We start from the raw sequence: 18,342 nt of genomic DNA on the forward strand, positions 1-18,342 counted from the left end.
ACCAAGGGCCCGGCTCTGCCTGTTCAACAGTAAAGCGGGAAAACGGCCCCAGCAAACACAGAAAAGGAGAAGCCGTCAGCGCGTGTGGCGTTCTTCAGGACCATCCTTACAATTACATACAAAAAGTTAAATTTTATTACTATTCACATGACTAAAGCACGATTCTAACAATCATTCTAACGATCATGTCGCATAACGGCAACAGAGCTGGTAGCGCTACAAAGAATCTACGTTAATTCAGTGCGAGAAGGGTAATTCCTGAAAAGGAAAATCCAGTGAGACCACGCAGATAGAACTTCATACCCTTATCGTTAAAGTGGTGAAGTTACTCAGCCGTCACCGGAGGTTACAAGGCAATAGATGATAGGAAAGGGCATAGTGTGCAGCTACGTTATTGTCCATCGGTCATTTCAGCTGGGAAATAATGCCATTTTAGAAATACATTAACTGCTGCAAGTAACACCCGACATTTGCAAGTCTGTGTTCTTCAGCAAGGCCTTGTGATACTCCAGGAATTCACATTTTAAGGCAGACATGCTGTTTCTATAAGAACATCGTGACAAACGTAAAACAAACGGTGGGCGTAGGTCTAGCTCACAGCGCGCCTCTGGATCAGCGCACGAGTACCAGTGGTGGGGCTGTGAGGACGCCAGAGAAACCCCCGCGTGTTTCAAGAGCAGACTTTCCGGAAGAAACGGGGCAGTGCTACTGCCATCACACAGAGCAATCGCAAGGCAGAGAGCTGGGGTGCAATACCGTAGGGAATTCTTAACATGGAAAAAAATGGTCCTTGTTTACCCGACAGGAACAACGGCAAAGGAGAATTACTAGTATGACTGGAGGAAGACAAGGTCTTACAAGTGGACAGTAAAGAGGGTGGTTTGTTTAATCTAATAAAAAAGGCCAAGAAGACTGCATAGAAAAGTACATAAGATCAACACTGTGAAAACAAACCCCTAGTAAAACGGGATTAGCATGCTGCCACAGAACAGGTGGGGCTAAACCAGCCACTAATAAGCTTAGACACATGTTAGAAATTACAAGCTCCAAAATCCTCACAGCTGTTTAGTTCACAGAAAGTTTTCCAGCAATAGGAAAGGCAAAAGCATGCTAGCTTTTAAAATGAAGCTTGATCAGTTGATGAAGGGGTTTACATGAGAACGGAGCTAGGCAACCAGAAAGCCACTTATATTTCTGTCTTCCAACAAGAGTAGAAATATGATGCAAATCAGACTTTGTTGTCTGCCAAATACACTGAGATTTTCAAAAGCGTAACTATGAAAAAAGAAAAAAGAAAAACAGAGCTCCACCCCATAGTCCACAGCTTTTTGTAGAAGTGATAGGACTACGAAGAAACAAAAACACACAGACATCACATGTACAATGATGAAAAAAATTGACATTTCCCTCCCACTCAAATCTTCAGGGAATATGCCCCAGGCAACCAGTCATGTACAGGCATGTACCCTGAAGTAAGCATAAGACAAAACAAGCACACACTATTTAAACAGAAGACAGGCTTCTTCAGAGAGACTGTCTTGGGAACACATTTTTGCTTGCTGCAGGAATAGTTTGCTAAAGCTAATGGAATACCTCGCAAGTGGGAATGCAAGCATGAGCTTAAATTTTGCAGGAACTCCACTGGTAACTTCCTATTAGAAGTTATTTTTACCATAAAGACCACTTTATTCAGTCTTCTAATGCCATGCTACAATCTTTCAGAAGAGTGGCAATTATTAAAAATCAGCTTATTTTAATTCTTAATGTAATTTTGTTACCAAAAAGTCCATTTGAATGGTTTTGTAGCTACATGCGCTTTTTTGCCAAAACTAATTACTAATACCTAATTTTTTTCATTTTTGAAAGTTAACTTTTAATCTTTGATCTACCACAAAACAGAATTTCCTTGAAAAAGAAAACTTCTTAAAAGCAGTAGAAATAAAGATTAGCCTCAGCTTATGGTTAATGTTCCTCCCTTTAGTGACCTCTCTTCCATCTCTGTCACAGGTACCTCCGAGATTCTTTACGTAATCAGAAATGATACAAATACTTTGCACATAGGTCACAATTATAACCCTGAGTTTCTAAAAGGCAGTATTTTGTTGCACTCTTAGAAATAATACAAAAGAATTGATTTATTTCCTCATAACAGAAATATATAATAAAATGCAAGAAATTAAAACATTAAAATGGTTTCTTATACAAATAGAGAGATTCTGCTTCCTTTATCACCAACATTTTTCAGTGTTTTTTACCTCTAAGCAACTGCAAATATTTAATTCATTACTCCATTTATACAGTGTATGTATATGTGTGTATACTTGCATGTCAATATCGTCATACACAACCAGGATGCAGTATTTGCATGTTGAATTTTAGTAGGAAAAAAAAAAAATCACTTTTCATTCTTAGCTTTGTAGTCAGGAATAGCTGCTCATCACTGCTTTGGGGCATGGACTCATTTCCATAGTTTATTTCAACTAAACATAGACCAAAATCAGTCGTTCGTTGGAGAGGAGGGGGTTCCTTTTTCCAGCTCTACAATGCACACAAATGATGGAGGACGCAGAGAGCGTAGAGTAACAAACACCTAGGAATTTCAGTTATGTGCCAATTTCATTCCACTGCAAGCAAGCAGAATACAGTGATGGGTCATGTTTTCACATTATTTTGATGGATAGGAAGAAAGGAATTGTTTTCCCACAAGACACTGACGTTCTTTCTGTAATATAGGCTTGTATGTTATTTGCAGTCGAGGAAAGACAATAAAGCCCACATTTACCACATTATACGATACTAGGTCCTCTGGTACATCAGTTTCTCAGTAAATCAAGGCTTACTGGGTTCTTCCCATTGTTTTCTCTCTGCTTCAAGTCCCAGGCTTGACCTGCCATGAACTCAAAGGAACCAAATCAGCATCAATAGTTGAAGAAACCACCACTTTCAGGAGGAGTTCCTTTGAGTTACACTAGGTTGGAAGAATAAATGGCCATATTAATCATACGGTTCCAAATCCTTGGAAATTAGTGGCTCAGTATCTTCAGTCGTACTTTGTGCGGATTGCGGGGCTGCAGCTGCCAGGCTGTGTATAGTCTCTTGCTGATGCTGCTTTGCCTTGTTATATAGTAGAACTCCAATTGTCACTAGAACAGTCCCAATGGCTGAAAGGCTTGTGATTTTGTTACCAAACACAATAATACTTAGCCAGATTGACAGCGCATGCTTCACAGTACTGGCAACACTGTAAAGGAATATAAAAATTAAGGCCAAAGAAAGCTTTCTCATATCCCACATACAACCGTGCTTTAATGTAGCGGGACCTCTCCCTGTTTTGCTTGCTTTTTAAACACCAACTCAGATTCCACTTTTCCTCCTGAAGCTAATACCATAACCAAATTGCCTGTGTATCGGCACTCGTATCGTTACACTCATCTTAATTTTAGAGCTAGTATGAATAATTCACCTCAGGTTTTTGTTTTCATCGGTGCTTTAAGTATGCAGTACAGCATTAGCAATTCATTTCTAGCTACACAGACATCCAGAAAATGCTAACAGAACACTAGCAAATTAACTACCATTTGTGAGTCTTGCTGCTACTATTCAGGTAATATAGCATTATAACCTGAAAAGAATCAATATCTAAATCATACCAATAACATTATAACAAGTTGTTAAGAAATTTTATATACATGTAAATATGAATACATGTTTTTACAACCTGTTATGTAGAGAAGACTAAAAACTTCAGAACAAGCATGTATGCAACAGTGAATTGTCACAAGACTGTAGCTTTTCAGGGACACCTGAAAGTATAAGACAGCAGAAGCCTTCAGAATTTAGGACCAGGATTACCCCACAGGCCCTAGGGCTAGTCATACAACTGACCGATTATCAAATCAGAATTGTGTAAGAGCCTAACAAAGCTGCCGATAACTGACAACGTAGGTAGAAGCTGTCTCTAGAGAACACGCATAATTCAACAAATACAGCTTGATGTGCTGATGTCGTGCTTCAGAAAAAAGGAATACAGAGCTGATTGCTCATATTCTGTACTGCACCGAGATCTATATAGGTATTGCCTTATCACCGAAGCAAATGGCAGCTTAAACGCTGGATCTAGGGTTTTGATGAATCTGTTCAGTCTCATTAACCAGCTTTAAGGAATGGCTGTTAAACCTGAATACAATACCCCTCCTAGTAAATGTGAGCACAACAGCATGGGTCAAATGCTGCTCTCCTCACACAAACCACAGTTTTGGTCGTCTGGATGTGAAAAGTTTTCTTCTTAATTTGATGCATTTATATTATTTATTTCTTTGCACAATACCTTTACTGCCTAGTTCTCAAGCAGCAATACTGAGCAAGAAAAAAAAGAAAATCAAATAGTGTTCTTGACATGAAAACACGGTTTTACCTGAAAGTCACAGGAGAAATTTTTCCCATCAAGGCATAGGCTGTAACACTTTGTAGGTGGAACAAGACCCCGTCTATTAAGAGAAGTACGACAACATCTTGGTTGTAGCTGAAGCTCCTCCCACTCTTCCCAATCACAGGCACATCCTAAACAACAACAAAGAGGACTTTGAGAGTTTAGTTTATAAGCAAATCTAAAAATGATTTTCAACCCAACCCATTATTATTATAAGCAGATATAGTTTTACATTTAAACATCAGCAAAACAAAACCTAAAACATACAGGACATTTAGATCCTACAAATTTTCCCCCAAAAAGAATATATGAGAAAACCAGCTCTCATCTGACTGAATTTTCCAGTGTGTTCAGCCTGCCTGTGAGATATTTTATTTTCTGAACACTGATGCACAGCAATGAAATGCCAGAATACGAAGGATACGTATTTAACCTGATACATTATACTTACTTCGGCTCAATTTTGCTTTCAGAGAGTTTATATTCCTGTGTACCATGTGAATAGCAGCAAAAAGTCAACAAATATTTAAGATGTGGTTTTCAAGTCTTTATCTAAAACTTTAAATGTACTTAGACAAAAATATGATTTGATCTCAAAAATCCTGAAATAAACTCAGGCTTTCTGGGTCACTTGTTAACTCATGTCTATATTAAGTTATTTATTTGAAAATTTTCTTTTTTTTTACCTCCCCCCAGTCTCTTGCAAACTTAAGATGAAATGCATTTCACGGTGATTTAAAAAAAAATGGGAAGAATGAAAAGTAAAAATTAAGATTAACCTTAGTTGCATATTGTGCTTACAAGTCAAAAAGAAAATATAAATGAGTGTAAGTGAATTCAAATTACCATGAAAAATATCCAAGCTGGAATAAGCATAACCACTGCAGCAGCACTTGTGTAGAACTGAAGCTCTGGGGCTCTACAAAGGAGGAAAAACAATGATTAAAATTATTAAAAGCTTCCTCTTTCTTAGAGCTGAAGAAAACTGCATCATTATTGTATTTACAGATATCAAAAAGTAATAAAAGCCATCTACCAAGCTTTGGGGACAACAAATTCAGTAATCTTTTGCAAAGATAGTGTTTTGCTGTTTGTGTTGGCTGAGATAGACTGAAGATAAAAGGCACAAGTTTTCAAGACCAAAACTACCATTTCATCTTGTGGTAAAATACATATATATAGCTATACATATATATAGGTATATTTTACCACAAGATTTTACTCCTGGCTCGCATTTCATAGTTAAAACATTGAGCAAGTTCTAAAGTTCGTTTCTGCATGCCTAATAGCATTAAGGGATGTTTTATGATTGCAGAATAAGGACTTATTTCTGGATATGCTGAGAGTTTTAGCCTATTATGAGACTCCGTCCTACCGCAGTGGGACCTGAGCATAGAGGAGTTTTCTTTCGCTGATAAAATTATTTAGGTTAAAGCTGTCTGTAAACAGTCTGAGAAAAAAATATCCTGGTGCAATATAATAATAAATATATAGTTTCCTTATGTAGCCCAAAGTCCATCTATAATCAAACTTGAAATATTTTTAATACTTACGAAAATCTGTATTTATCTCCACTGAGTAGTTTTTTGGAAAAGACATTTTGCAAACTGGAAAAAAAAAAACCCAACACCATTTATCTGTATTTTAGCTATGACAAATAAATCGATCCATGACAAAGACAGTTTGTTTCCCTTAGATGGGTAGGTATGTTTTCTACACATTTCATCTTCTACACATTATGGAACTACAGAAAGGAGTTTGCTCTAACTCCTTTAGACTAACGGAGTTGTACTATTTTTTAATCTCATGAATGCTAGCAAATATGATAGAGAAACCGTATCTTCTGTTAAAAATAAATTTTAAATACCAACATTTAAATGTAGTGGACAAAAACAACTACAGGCAACAATTTTCTTCAATCTACCAATAAACAAAATTCCTTTATTCCACATATGCAAGTACCATTATGCCTTACCAGTCCATGATATTAGTAGACAAAGCTGCCGAGAAACCTAGAATGTTGAAGCTGATTTCAGTAGCTGTACATAGAGCTAGCCCACCCATAACAGGAATGAGAGAGAGATTAACCAGCAATCCTGCAAATGAAAAGAAAAATTTGAGTTTAATTACTGTACTTCTAATCACATGTATCAGATAATACAGTTTTTGAAAGTTTAAGTTCCACCTTAACTTCTTTAGTTGAAAGAAAGAGCAACTTATTTGACTGAATTTTAAAGTACAGAGGTTCTAAAGTGAGATCTCTGACAACAGCAGGGTGCTCTTGAAAACAATATAGACATATACGCACTGATAGAAGTATCTCCCTTGGAGAAAGAAAATGGACTGATGACTGTCTTAGTGTCATCTTTTTCACCAAATGACAAAAGAAAATTATACTCTCCCTGTTTACTCTGTGCTTGAATTACTCTTCTTCCTCTGGCTTATTTCAGCCTTTTGCCGTTTTCCATCACAGAGCAATCTATACGTGGCTTCTGTATTACTCCTATGACTTATAGGCGGTAACAAGCAAAAATCTCTTCAAGCAAAGAGCATGCAATTGCAAGTGGAATTGCAAAGAAATTCTATTGTGGCAAGGCAGTTATTTGGGTTTTTGTTGGGCGGCTTTTTTTTTTTTTTTAAATCACAGAGTGAACACAGTGAAGAAGTTAGAGAATTTTAAATTCTGAGCAGCAAGCTGTCCTTATAAGAAGGAACACACTGAACTTCAGTTATTTAAGGCTGCAATAATATTTTCTTGACAGAAGAATAACTTCAGAGTAACAATGCCCTTACACAGCTGCATTAAAATAGATCCTTTTTTACTTTATGTACTCTACTTATTGTGTTCAAACAGAATTATTCTCCCAGCTATATGATTCTCCATTTACTATATGATTCTAATTACTAATTAGAGAGAATCATTACTAATGATTCTCTCCATTTACTATATTTCGGTGGAATCTCCTCATCCATGGTCAACTAAGTAACAGTATTACACACACACACACACCAAAAAAAAAAAAAAAATCACATTTCAACAGTGAAGTACTTACCAGTGTATTCTCCCAATATCATCCGAGACATGATAACAGTAAAAATAGGTGCAGAGCTTTTAACAGTTTCTGCAAATGAAACTGCCACATTTTTCAAGCTGACAAGACCCAAGACTACGGTTGCAAATCTGTAATAGAACACATGAAATTAAGCAGAAAATAAAATAATGCTTTAAGAGCTACTCTTAGACATCTAGCATAAAAAAGAATTGCATTATAATTTCTCTAGGTTATAAATTTGAGCTGCAGTAACTAAGAATATGGACAGGTGTAGCTGGCAATTGAGTTATCAAATCATGGTAGCTTGACTGAACTGCAGTAACTGATCAGCTGCACACCTTTACTCCACAGCACCTGCGAGGTGGAACGTGTCAGATCTATTTCTTTCCGCTTTGGCTTAAACATTATTATTTATTTAGCACAAATGAAGGCACCCTTGGGCAACTGGGCAAGTTCTATGGGTGTACTTTGTTTCCTGGACTTCTAGGAAACAAAGTTTACTTTTTAAACCAAGCTTCAGATGACGGTGTTTTAAGCTACAATTTTCAGTAGGCTCAGTTGAAAAAGTTAGTACAATTCTGTTGATAAACAGTAATTCACCAAGGAAATTTTATCATTTGCAGTTATCCATCTTTGGTGTAAATTAGGTACACTACATATTTACCATACTTCAAACCATGAAACTGAACAACAGGGTGGCAGAGTTATTATGATAAAGCTACTCTGAATTAATTTGAATCCTGTTATCCCTTACCACTTTGGCAGCCTAGATGAAATCCAATTGTATGTTCTTATTCTCCCCTAGACCACAAACTGATAGCATCCCAGCACAAACCGAATACTTACTTTTAAAAAGATAAATGTTAATAGCCTGTATCACTTTTGAGGCAAATTGCTGGAAAAAGTGAGGGAACAAAGCAACATCATAATAAATACGAGTACCCTAAAAAAACATCACCTCAAAAGAGAACAGGAAGAAAGTAAATGGAAAGAGAAGTATGTTCTGAAAGAAGCTGAATGTGATGGGAAGCCAAGCTAGCAAAAAACCTGACATCTGGAAAAAGGAACACAGTATTTAGCAATAGGAAGTAAACCCAAAATTATCTTGTGATTTTTTGGGGGGAAAGGTAACTATTCCAAACGCTTTCCAGTCAAGAATGAAAAGGAAGAGAGCCAAAAGTACAGCTTCCGTTCAGAAGAATGCAACAAAGCAACCAGATAGATCTCTAGGAAATATTTAACCATTTACCTCATTAATCCAACAAACAGCATTATCATGATGAAATTGGGTGGATAAGAGATGCGTGTTTTGTGTTGATACAAGCAGCATGGAACAAACATTTTTATACAGCCAATGAAGGTGGTTGAAAGCATTTGAACAGCACCTAAAGAAAGATGAGAGGAAAAAAAAGAAAATCAGAAGATGATGGGAACATGACAAATCAAGCAACATAAGAAAATTTCTTAGACAAATTTATGTGTAGTACTTCTAGCAGTTAAGAAACATGGCAATTACTGTCTAGATTTTATGAATTCTCATAAAAGCCCTTTACTTCTACATCTACCAGCAAGGCGGCAGAATAAGACAAAGGTGGCATCCACCTATAAAATCCGGTTCACAGATGAAATGCCCTTTATTTCCCGCTTTAAAAAAAAAAAAAGGAATAAGCAGCCCATTGGATAACAGAGGTCACACAAAGGCAACTTTTGCAATTCTACAGATAAGTTAATCTTAACAGCTCTGAAGACTATCAACAACTGACTCAATTTTTAATTTTTTTTTAAAAACCCACACTACCCTCCAACACAGAAAACAAAAAATTACATTTTTCTTTCCAGCTCTTAGTTCTCAAACACCATCTTACAGCTCCTCCATGAGCAAAGTTTCATACCATCTTTCAGCAAGTGGAGGAAAGGACAGTGTCAGAAGCCCCTTTACAGGCCAAGCTCACAACTCATGAGTTCCCAGCCCCAAGATCCACCCCCCCACCCCCATCTCCTAACTGGGTCTTTTTCATTTCAGTTGCACCATTTTGTCCCTCAACTTTATATAGGAGGATCTTGTATTGTCAAATATATTACTGGCATTAAAGTGTAAAAGAAAGGTAGGGTTACCTAGCATGCTGGGCTCTCCTTCCAGTAATGAAAGAATGTATTTGTTAAGGAATAGAGTGCAAAAGCTGAAGAAAAACCACAAAGTGAGGTAGATGAGAGCATGAGAGTTCCAGATGCCCAAGTCCGACTCAATGACCGTAGTCTCCGTGATAGTTATTTTCAGAACGTTCTCCTCTGGTACACTATCACTTCTAGCAATTACAAATTTTTCACTCCTGTTAGCAAAGAGCAAACCCAAATGAAACAGTGATTTTCCCTTTGGCTTTTCTTCAAGGGGGGCAGGATTAGGTTCCTCTGGTGTCTGAGCACTTGTCACAGTCGACATGCTGACATTAAGAAATTAATATTTGTCCTTAATACAAACCAACATCGACTTAGCACAGAACAGCACTTCGACGGAACAAAAATATCATGTGATTAGTCTTTCATCTCCCATGGCCTGCAAAAGTGTACTTGGTCCTCCAAATAACATCTTGCATAAAGATAAACTTCACATGCTTCTTCATGTGGTCTATTCCATTTTTTCTGCCTAAGAATGAAAAAAAAAAAGAGAAAGAAGGAAAAAAGCATGTAGCTCTGAATGTAATGACATTTTAAATCCTTAATGCAGCACAGATACCACATTTCACCTGCAGTTTATGAAAGATAAAAAAGACTTCTGTAGCTTATCTTTCAGACTGAATTTTGCACTCCTAATACCATGATACCAAGATTAAGTACTAAGAACTTAACTAAGGGAGATTTTTTTTATTCTGAAGTAGCATGCACACACACAAAAGATTTCATGTGTTTCTAAGGTCTTTCTCTTCTAAAGCATGTCAACACAGCCTTTTCCATTGTAATTAACTCCTCTTCAAGATTCTTTGATCTCAGTCTAAGGTCTTCTTCTAACCACACAACAGAAAAATCTTCATAACCCAGACAATCTGGGCAGGAGCCTGTACCCTTAGTACTAATTAACCTGTTATCATCTTGAGCCAAAGTGAGCCCTCAATAATCAAGGACTATAACTTCCAGTAATCATAAACACAGTTATCTCGGTAACTATGAGATCTAGGTGAACAAAGTAGGAAAATATGTCCAAGAGCTCTCCAAACAGACTTGTTCTCTACTTAATTACTTGTTAATAATGCAATATTACTTATTTTGCCACTGCAGAACTGTTACAGCTTGCAATTCAATATTAGTACTTGCAATAATTCTTACGGCCTTTTTAAAAGATCTGACAGAAAAAGGCATTGAATAGTTTGCAGCTAGAGCTTCCTCCTTTTACAAATTGCATGAAATGTGGCAAGTTACAGTAGAAGAGTACAGAGAATAAGAAAAACTAACTGTGACCTTTATTCTTCTCAAGTCACGTAATGTTAGTTAGCATCACAATGCTAACAGATGCAAAGTCTGTATTAAGAAAGAAAGAAATTGCACCTGAGCAGCTTATCTGCAACATTAAAACACACGGTTGGATTTATTGCTTTCCATTTTGCAGTCTGTGTTTTATGAGCAAAAAAATAAGATTAATCAGATAAGAATAAAATGACAGACAAGACCTCTTTTTTCTCCTCAACGAACAAACAATAGGGGAAATTAAATTTGAAATACTTTTCTCCAGAAGCACATTTGCTGGATAGACAAGATGGTGGACCTTATACAGTTAAAAAGTAATTCTTGGCGGGGAAGTTAATCACTGGACATCTTGGAAAAATTGTCTGAAATGAGATCGTAGTACTACAGTGCATCAAACAGCGGCAGCACGAGAAATAATCAATGGCAAGCAAAAATACAAGAGTTGTAACAAGAGCTACTGCACCTGCCCTGATTTTGTTAGCATGTGAACAGGTGAATAGGATACACTATTCTCTTCATGCTTTTTTAAATGTGGCATCTCAAAATAAATCATGAGGAGGTACTAAAGAGTTAAGTGTATCCTGTCAAGTTTCCATATCCTAAACAGCAGCTACTTTACACTGAATTTTTCCATTCCTCATGTTCTCTATTTCTGCTATTACAGCCACGCACAGAAGGTTTCCATCCCTATCCCCTTATCTCTTTCCATTTTACCAGGAAATCAGCACACTGGGGTAACAAGACCCTCTGACACACTCGCGTTACACCGTAAACTTGCGTTAACCCACTTTAAGACAAACTAGCCAATTTGAAGGCAGATATGCATTCCTTAAGAGAATTTGTTAAGAAAAACGGATTCTTGACTCCTCCTCCTTTTTCAGGTCTTAAAAATACCCCTCTACATTCAAAACAGTTAGTTATCACAACTTTGCTAATACTTCTTCTGTTTATACTACTCAATTAAAAACAAAAGCAATTAAGCACAACGAAACTCCCACCCTCAGCAGCACTGCAATATCATATTTGCTATCACTGATTCCACACATGGCCAGAAGCAGAACAGCAAATAAGACCAAAACTACTCCCCTAAATTACTGACCTGCTGTCTTAAATCAACTGGAAAGTCTTAAATGAGCTGAAAGAGTTCTCCATCTGGAACTAATTCAGTCTTCCTCCCTTAAGACCAACCAGCAGCTGATGTTTACCAATAGATGAAAACGTGGCAGTGGTTGGTAGACTGTTTCTCTTGGATTACACACAAACATTCAATCTTCCAGCTCACAAGAACAAACAGCATGCAGTGCATTTTACACTCTCCCTTGTATCTTCTCCAACATTTAACTACGTTAGCAATAAAAATGTTGTATTAAAGGTGGAAAAAATATGGAGTATAAGCTTTGGGAGTCTCAAACAAATACTGACTTACAAGAAATAGCTAATTACCAATTCAACAACTCCCCAATTCCTTAGGCTTTAAGACATGATATTCATAAGACTACCTGCATTCAAACTCCTTTTCCCTTTCTACTCAGAGCAGTTCAAAATTTAATCAGAAATACATTCATTTCAAACTTAAAACAGAAGCAGAGAAAAACCTTTTCTGAGAAGACTTTTAAGAGTGAAGAAAATAAATGAAGACTATCTGCTTGTGGTTTTAAGCATCTAGTTTTAATAAAAAACATTACTCTGCCCTCAGTTTTTAACACAGTAGTCACACTTGGTTTGATTACTCAATTGTTTACACTATTTTCTATTGCATGCAAGTGGCCTCCATGGGAATAAACATCGTTTTGCTGCCAGGCAGCCTGCACAAATATATAGAAATGACAGCTATCTGGTACAGTGCTTTTGTGGAAATGGTGTCACAGCTTAATGAACATTTTGAATTAGCACCAGCTCACAGCTTCTGAAATAAATAGCACCCCCTTCGCTCACTCCAACTACAATAAGTGTTTTCGTGGACACGTGATAGAGCAAACCAGGGAAACCGCTCCCCCTGGAAATTTAAGGCTGCAGGGAAAAGGTCACTCTTAATCCACGCCAGGATTAGGACATATCATCTACGCTTAATTCACACCAGTACAGTTTAACATCATCACTATAAAAGCTGTATGTCTACGTGGATCGTTTTCCACAGGTCTCGGAAGAAAAGAAACACCAATTTTTGCAAAAAATAAAATGCAGAAGCAACACACTTTAACGAGAACACACACACTGCATTTTTACATTAGTTCTTCCATAAGAAATGTTTTCCAAAGAAACTATAACATTCCACACTGATGTCAAGTGAATAAAAGAGAGAAAAAAACCAAGAAATTGACCTCATGTAAAATTTTACAGCAGTACAATTTTCTAGCACAATTTAAAAGCGAGCAAAATCAGTTTTCCTTGTCTGGTGAAGGGGAGGTCTGTGTCACACCCCCCTTCCTCCAAAACTGCAGAGATGCGAGGGGTGAAGCAGCTGGTGAAAATCCAGCTGCAGGCGCTCAGCAAGGCCATAACAGGGCCCTGACAGTCCCCACACCTGGCCTTCACTGAGGCTTTCTGCAACAGAGCTACAGATCAGATAAGGGCAGCCAGCCGAGCTGTCTTCACCAAGGCTAACACCACCCAGTCATCTTCTTTAAAAGTAAGCATAAAGTAAGAAAATTAAGAGTTCTTTCAGAGCCATATTTGATTTAAAAAAAAAAAGGGGGGCAAGAGGTAAAACCAATTCAGATATTAAATTGTGTCAATGAGATTATCACTGACACGTGTCAAAAATCCTCATAATAGTATTCACTTAAACTTTCTTTTCATGAGAAACTGCAGTTTTAATCCTAATTTTTAAGAAATTGTCAAAAATAAAAAAGCCAACAATATCACCAGAGTTCGATATAACCAGAGTCTTTCCCTAGAACTGAAGGAATAAAATTGTTTAAAGATAACATATTTACAGCAACGAGACAAAGCAGTCACATGAAAGAGGAAATATAGTGTCTTTTAAAAATTACATATACTATACCAAGACATGATTTATCTTGAAAATAAAGCATAGCATTTCCAACACTACAGATTCTGTGTTTTTTAACTACCTATTGCAACCCTGATTATGCACAGAGTCCTTCACGATTCTTCCACAGAGCATACTAAATATTTTTTATGATCGAAATATATTCATTGGCAAGCATCTATCAGGTAGTCCAACAAATTTACTATAAAATTCTTCTGTGATGCAGCTCACCTCCAAACTGATACCTTTTGGTCAGAAGCTCTAATCATTTCTTAAACAGCTAAGCAGATTCTGACAATCACCACTACGTGTATGACACTGACACTTTCTTATTGCATTTGTTTGTTTAAGACTGCAAGTGCTCTGGACTTTGGAACGACCACCATCTAACAGTGAAGACAAAAAGCCATTGCTACAGCTTTTCTGACCACCTGTTGGTACCTATATATAAAGACATACTTTCTTTTGACAATAGCCACAAGGAACTCTATAAAGTGAGCTTTACACCTCGCACAAAAAAATAAAAGCGCAAAAATGTTGCAAGTGTTAGAGAAACTAAGGCTAATCTGAGAGTGAAAAAACAGAGGCTTGGCGTGCGAGCCTCTTCATCTACTCCTGTGCAACACAGGTCACCCAAACATTGCTTCCAACACCACGAATGCACAGAATTCAGCATCCCAAGCAAGCTGTAAATATTAACGCTGTTTCGCTAAATGATGAGAGCACCCAAGCTGTTTATAAATACAATCACAAAACTATTAACATCTCCCATACAGAGAAGAAGATGCTAAAAGACTGAAATAGCTTAGGACCTTCTTGCACTTCAGCTGTCTTTCTAGTCACCCAGTCCTACAATCTTCCCTCCTCTCATTCGGAGCCAGCTACCACGCACGCAAATCCCACGCGTGTTTCCGCATGCCCCGCAGCATCTCGGAGCTGACGGAGCATCCCCAACGCAGGAGAAGCGGCAGGAGCGCTGCGTATTCGGGGCTGCCTTCCCCATCGACATGCCGGGACCGCCGAGGGAGCAGTGCGGTCCCACCTCCCTTCTGACCCGCCTTCCCGGCCCAAGGACTCCCCGGAGAGCACCCCCGCCGCTGCAAGGCACAGCGGCAGGAAGCACAGACACCTCCCTCCTCAGGGCATGCCGCAGCTGAGCCAGCACCTACGCGCTTTCGGCTTTGGATCCTCCTCTACCTCAGCGCCAGCAGAGCCCGGCCGCTGATTCCCCCCCCCGAGAGCCGGCCAGCGCATCACGGCCAGCCCCTGCGGGATCCCGGGCGGGCAGCTGCCCGCTGCCCAAGCCGAGGCGCTCGCTCCGGTGGCTCCCGCTCAAACCGGGCCGCGGCCCTCAGGGCGGCCGCCGCCCCCCGCCCGGGGAGCAGAGCGGAGCGGAGCAGCCGGCCGGGGCCGCCCCCGCCGCCGCCTGGGGCAGGGGAGGCGGGACCGCGCCGCGCACCGCCCCCGCGGGCCCAGCGGGAGGTGCCGCCGCGGCCGAGCGGCCGGAGGGGCTGTGCCGGCTGCAGGGGCAGGGCACGGCACCTTCCCTCCGCCCCGGCAGCCAGCTCTGCTCGGGCAGCAGCCCCCGGGCGGGCGGAGCGCCTCGGCCGCGGCGGCCCTTCTCCGGGGCGGAGGTGCCTCGGCGGAGAAAGGCCCGGGCCTGCGCCCCTTTGTCACAGCAGCCGTTGGTTTCCCCCTCACGGCGGGCGGACTGAGGTCATTGTAAGAAAAAAAACAAAGGAAAAGGGGGTTACAGGGGACGCAGCTCCGGGTCACAGCCGGCTGAAACCCCGCCGAGCCCCGCCAGGCGTTTCACTCAAGGCCGGCCCCTCCACCGTGCCAGGCGGCAACTACCGGGCCGCCCTCCTCTGTCGCAGCGTCTGGCGCGGCCCCTCCGCCCGAGGAGGACAGCGGTCGCTCGGCGGCGCGGGCAGGGCGAGGGGGAGCCCCCGAGGCGGAGGGGGAGGCGCAGGCCGCCGGCGCGGGGGGACCGGCGGCGGGAACCAGCGCCGCGGCCCCGCCGCCCCCGCCCGGGACGGGGAAGTGACGTCCCGGCCTGCCCCGGAAGTGCGGGCGCTGCCCGGAACTCGCGCGCGGCTTCTGCAGCCATGTAGGTACCGTTACCGGAGGGGGACGGCGCCGGAGCGGCCATGGAGGGCGCTGACGACAGGTAGCGGCGGGAGCGCGCAGCGCTTGGCGCCATCGGGGAGGGAGGGAAGGAGGCCGGACGAAACCAAGCGCTGAGCGGGGGCGGCTCTCCGCGCTCCCCCGCTTCGTTACCCGGGGGGAGGGGGTGGGGCGTGGGCCGGGGAGGGGCCTGGGCCGGCCCCCCGCACCCGCCCCTGCTTGGTACGGCCCAATGGGGAGGGCGGGAAGTCGTCACTGCCGGCCGCGCGGGGCCTCGCTCGCGCCCCCAGGGGGTCGGGGGCGGTGTCGGTGACGGTTCCCCCTTCTCTCCCCTTCTCTCTCCCCTTCTCTCCCTTCTCTCTCCCCCTCCAGCGGCGCCGCAGCCCCCCCTCTGCCGAACCTCACCCCCCGGCACCGGCAGCTCATCCCCACACCCTGCGGCCCCGTGAGTATCCCCCGCCCCGGCCCGGCCGCTCCGTGAGGGGCTTTTTGCTTTCCCCGGTAAGCGCCGTGGTCTCCCGCTGCGACCCCGAAAGAAGAAGTCGGGGACGCGAGAGCAAACCGGGTTTGTGGCCGAGGTTGCCTCTGAAACCGCGTCATCCACCGGCCGCGGGTCCGACCGCCCCGCCGTTCCGGTGCTCCCTCGTTTTCAAATAGTTGGTTGGGCTTAAATAAAACTGTGTTTTCAAATAGCGAATATGTCATTCATCAACAACTCCTGCACGTACAGCAGTTTCGAGTAACGTCACCAACACGTACTCGGAGCGCAGCAATCCAGCGCTGTGTGCAGCAAGTGCCGTAGCTGGCCCTGCCTCCGGGTGACTCTCCGGTTCCATGTGCCTCTCGATGAAGCTTTTATTTCCCCCGTACTGCCAACATCACAGGGAAGTAAAGTGATTTTTAGCTAGCGTGGTGCAGTTTGTCTCTCTCCGTGATTTAGACTGCCGGGGGTGAATGGAAAAACCGTCTCTCAAATCCTCTGCACGTTGCTCGAAAGCGTAAACCTTTCTTTACAATTTTCTAAAACTAAAAATCTCGATACGGGGTACTGGGAAAAAGTTGAACATTGCTATGTTTTGCGAGGCATATATGTGGGCATTAGCGGTCTCGATTTCAGGAGGTGAAATTACAACGCTGTGGCCCTCGTGAGGCACTGAGAAAAGTCAAAGGCAGTCTGTAGGTATAAACCAGAAAAATCTAGGCTGAGATTAATTACGAAATAAAGTTAGAGTTCTCCCTTCCTTAGCAGTTTTGGAGTTTCAATTCCATTGTAAAGAGTTTCTCTTCCTTTTTCTAAGGAAAACCCTGCACTTGTGTCATTTAGTAGGGTGTTTCTTAGGAACAGCAACTAGTTTATACTGCATTACATGTTTAAAAATTTTCTTCCTTTACAGATAAAACCTTGTTCAGAGCTATCATTTCCTGTGAAGATCTACTTCTGCGTCACTATTTTGTCTCTACTAAGTGTCATAGGGCTAACCATAGAGACACTTGTGCAACAAACTGAGGAAGATTTCACCATTTCTCTTATTCAGTTAGTTGGAGTTGGTAAGAAACATACCGTTTGTATTTTAAATCAAATACTTTTTTCCCAAAGCAGTAATTAAGCAGCAACTGAAGTTTCTGATTTCACCCCATTTGGCCTAGTATGTTACACATAGAATCTTCTGCTAGTTTAGCACTAACAAGCTAGATGCTTTTGCCATTGTTGCTTTTTCCAGTAGCATTTTAGGGAAAGGACCAGTAATAGATATGGTGTCATACAGAAGACATTCATGTGTGAATGGTGTGAAAAAATATTCAGATTTTAGGAAGTTTTGCTATAATTGGCTTTCTTACTGGTGTTCCATTAGGCAGATGCGGCAATGATTTTGCTTTCAGACAGCTGACACTTTATGTAAGATACACTGAATGTTCAGCTATGCCTGAAGGAGCTTACCATTTCCCATTTTAATGTCTGTGCTGTAATACGCTGGGGAATTCAGAGGTGTCCACGCTCCAAGGCTTGTCATAGAACGTGCATCTCCCTCTCCTGACGTGAGCTGTGCTTATACCCGAGTTGTAGCTGGTTTCTTACATTGCAAGAAACCAAACATACACAGTTTGAGCTGAAACAAGAAAACATGAAGTCATCTCTCTGTGTTAAGTTTCTGCAAGGATGTTGCTTCACCTGAAGTATTTTAATAAAAGAAAATAAGGACCTCATTTTTTTAAAGCTCTCTTTTTTTTTTTTTTTTGTCTAATAATTTTTGTCCCACTGGAAGCAAAATCCAAACTTCCTT

General features: G+C 41.3%; 2 protein-coding genes across 7 annotated transcripts in view; one reads left to right on the plus strand and one right to left on the minus strand.

Annotated features, from left to right (window-relative positions):
• Positions 1 to 149: 149 nt before the first annotated feature.
• SLC35E2B (solute carrier family 35 member E2B) lies at positions 150 to 16,218 on the minus strand. Of its 3 annotated transcripts, none has more exons than XM_072884236.1 (9): positions 16,058 to 16,218; positions 9,598 to 10,126; positions 8,732 to 8,867; positions 7,483 to 7,610; positions 6,405 to 6,525; positions 5,983 to 6,036; positions 5,276 to 5,348; positions 4,415 to 4,560; positions 150 to 3,241 (listed from the first exon to the last, which is right to left on the minus strand). In XM_072884236.1, the coding sequence occupies exons 2-9, from the start codon at positions 9,920 to 9,922 to the stop codon at positions 2,995 to 2,997; spliced, it is 1,230 nt and encodes a 409-aa protein (XP_072740337.1). In that variant the 5' UTR covers positions 9,923 to 10,126; positions 16,058 to 16,218; the 3' UTR covers positions 150 to 2,994. The 3 variants fall into 3 exon arrangements, with proteins under 3 accessions (XP_072740337.1, XP_072740335.1, XP_072740336.1); XM_072884234.1 differs by lacking the exon at positions 16,058 to 16,218 and adding an exon at positions 15,688 to 15,826; XM_072884235.1 differs by lacking the exon at positions 16,058 to 16,218 and adding an exon at positions 15,103 to 15,424.
• Positions 15,963 to 18,342, plus strand: part of LOC140661689 (uncharacterized) — a 14,157-nt gene continuing 11,777 nt past the window's right edge. For all 4 annotated transcript variants that reach the window (XR_012045840.1, XM_072884244.1, XM_072884245.1 and 1 more), the window contains exons 1-3: positions 15,963 to 16,103; positions 16,433 to 16,505; positions 17,455 to 17,608. Coding sequence is in view for 3 of the 4 variants with exons in the window: in XM_072884244.1 (XP_072740345.1) it covers positions 16,084 to 16,103; positions 16,433 to 16,505; positions 17,455 to 17,608 (247 nt within the window). In the remaining variant the exon portion in view is untranslated. The remainder of the gene's footprint in view (positions 16,104 to 16,432; positions 16,506 to 17,454; positions 17,609 to 18,342) is intronic.

This window comes from Ciconia boyciana, chromosome 19 (assembly GCF_034638445.1).
Source record: "Ciconia boyciana chromosome 19, ASM3463844v1, whole genome shotgun sequence".
Taxonomy (NCBI): domain Eukaryota; kingdom Metazoa; phylum Chordata; class Aves; order Ciconiiformes; family Ciconiidae; genus Ciconia; species Ciconia boyciana.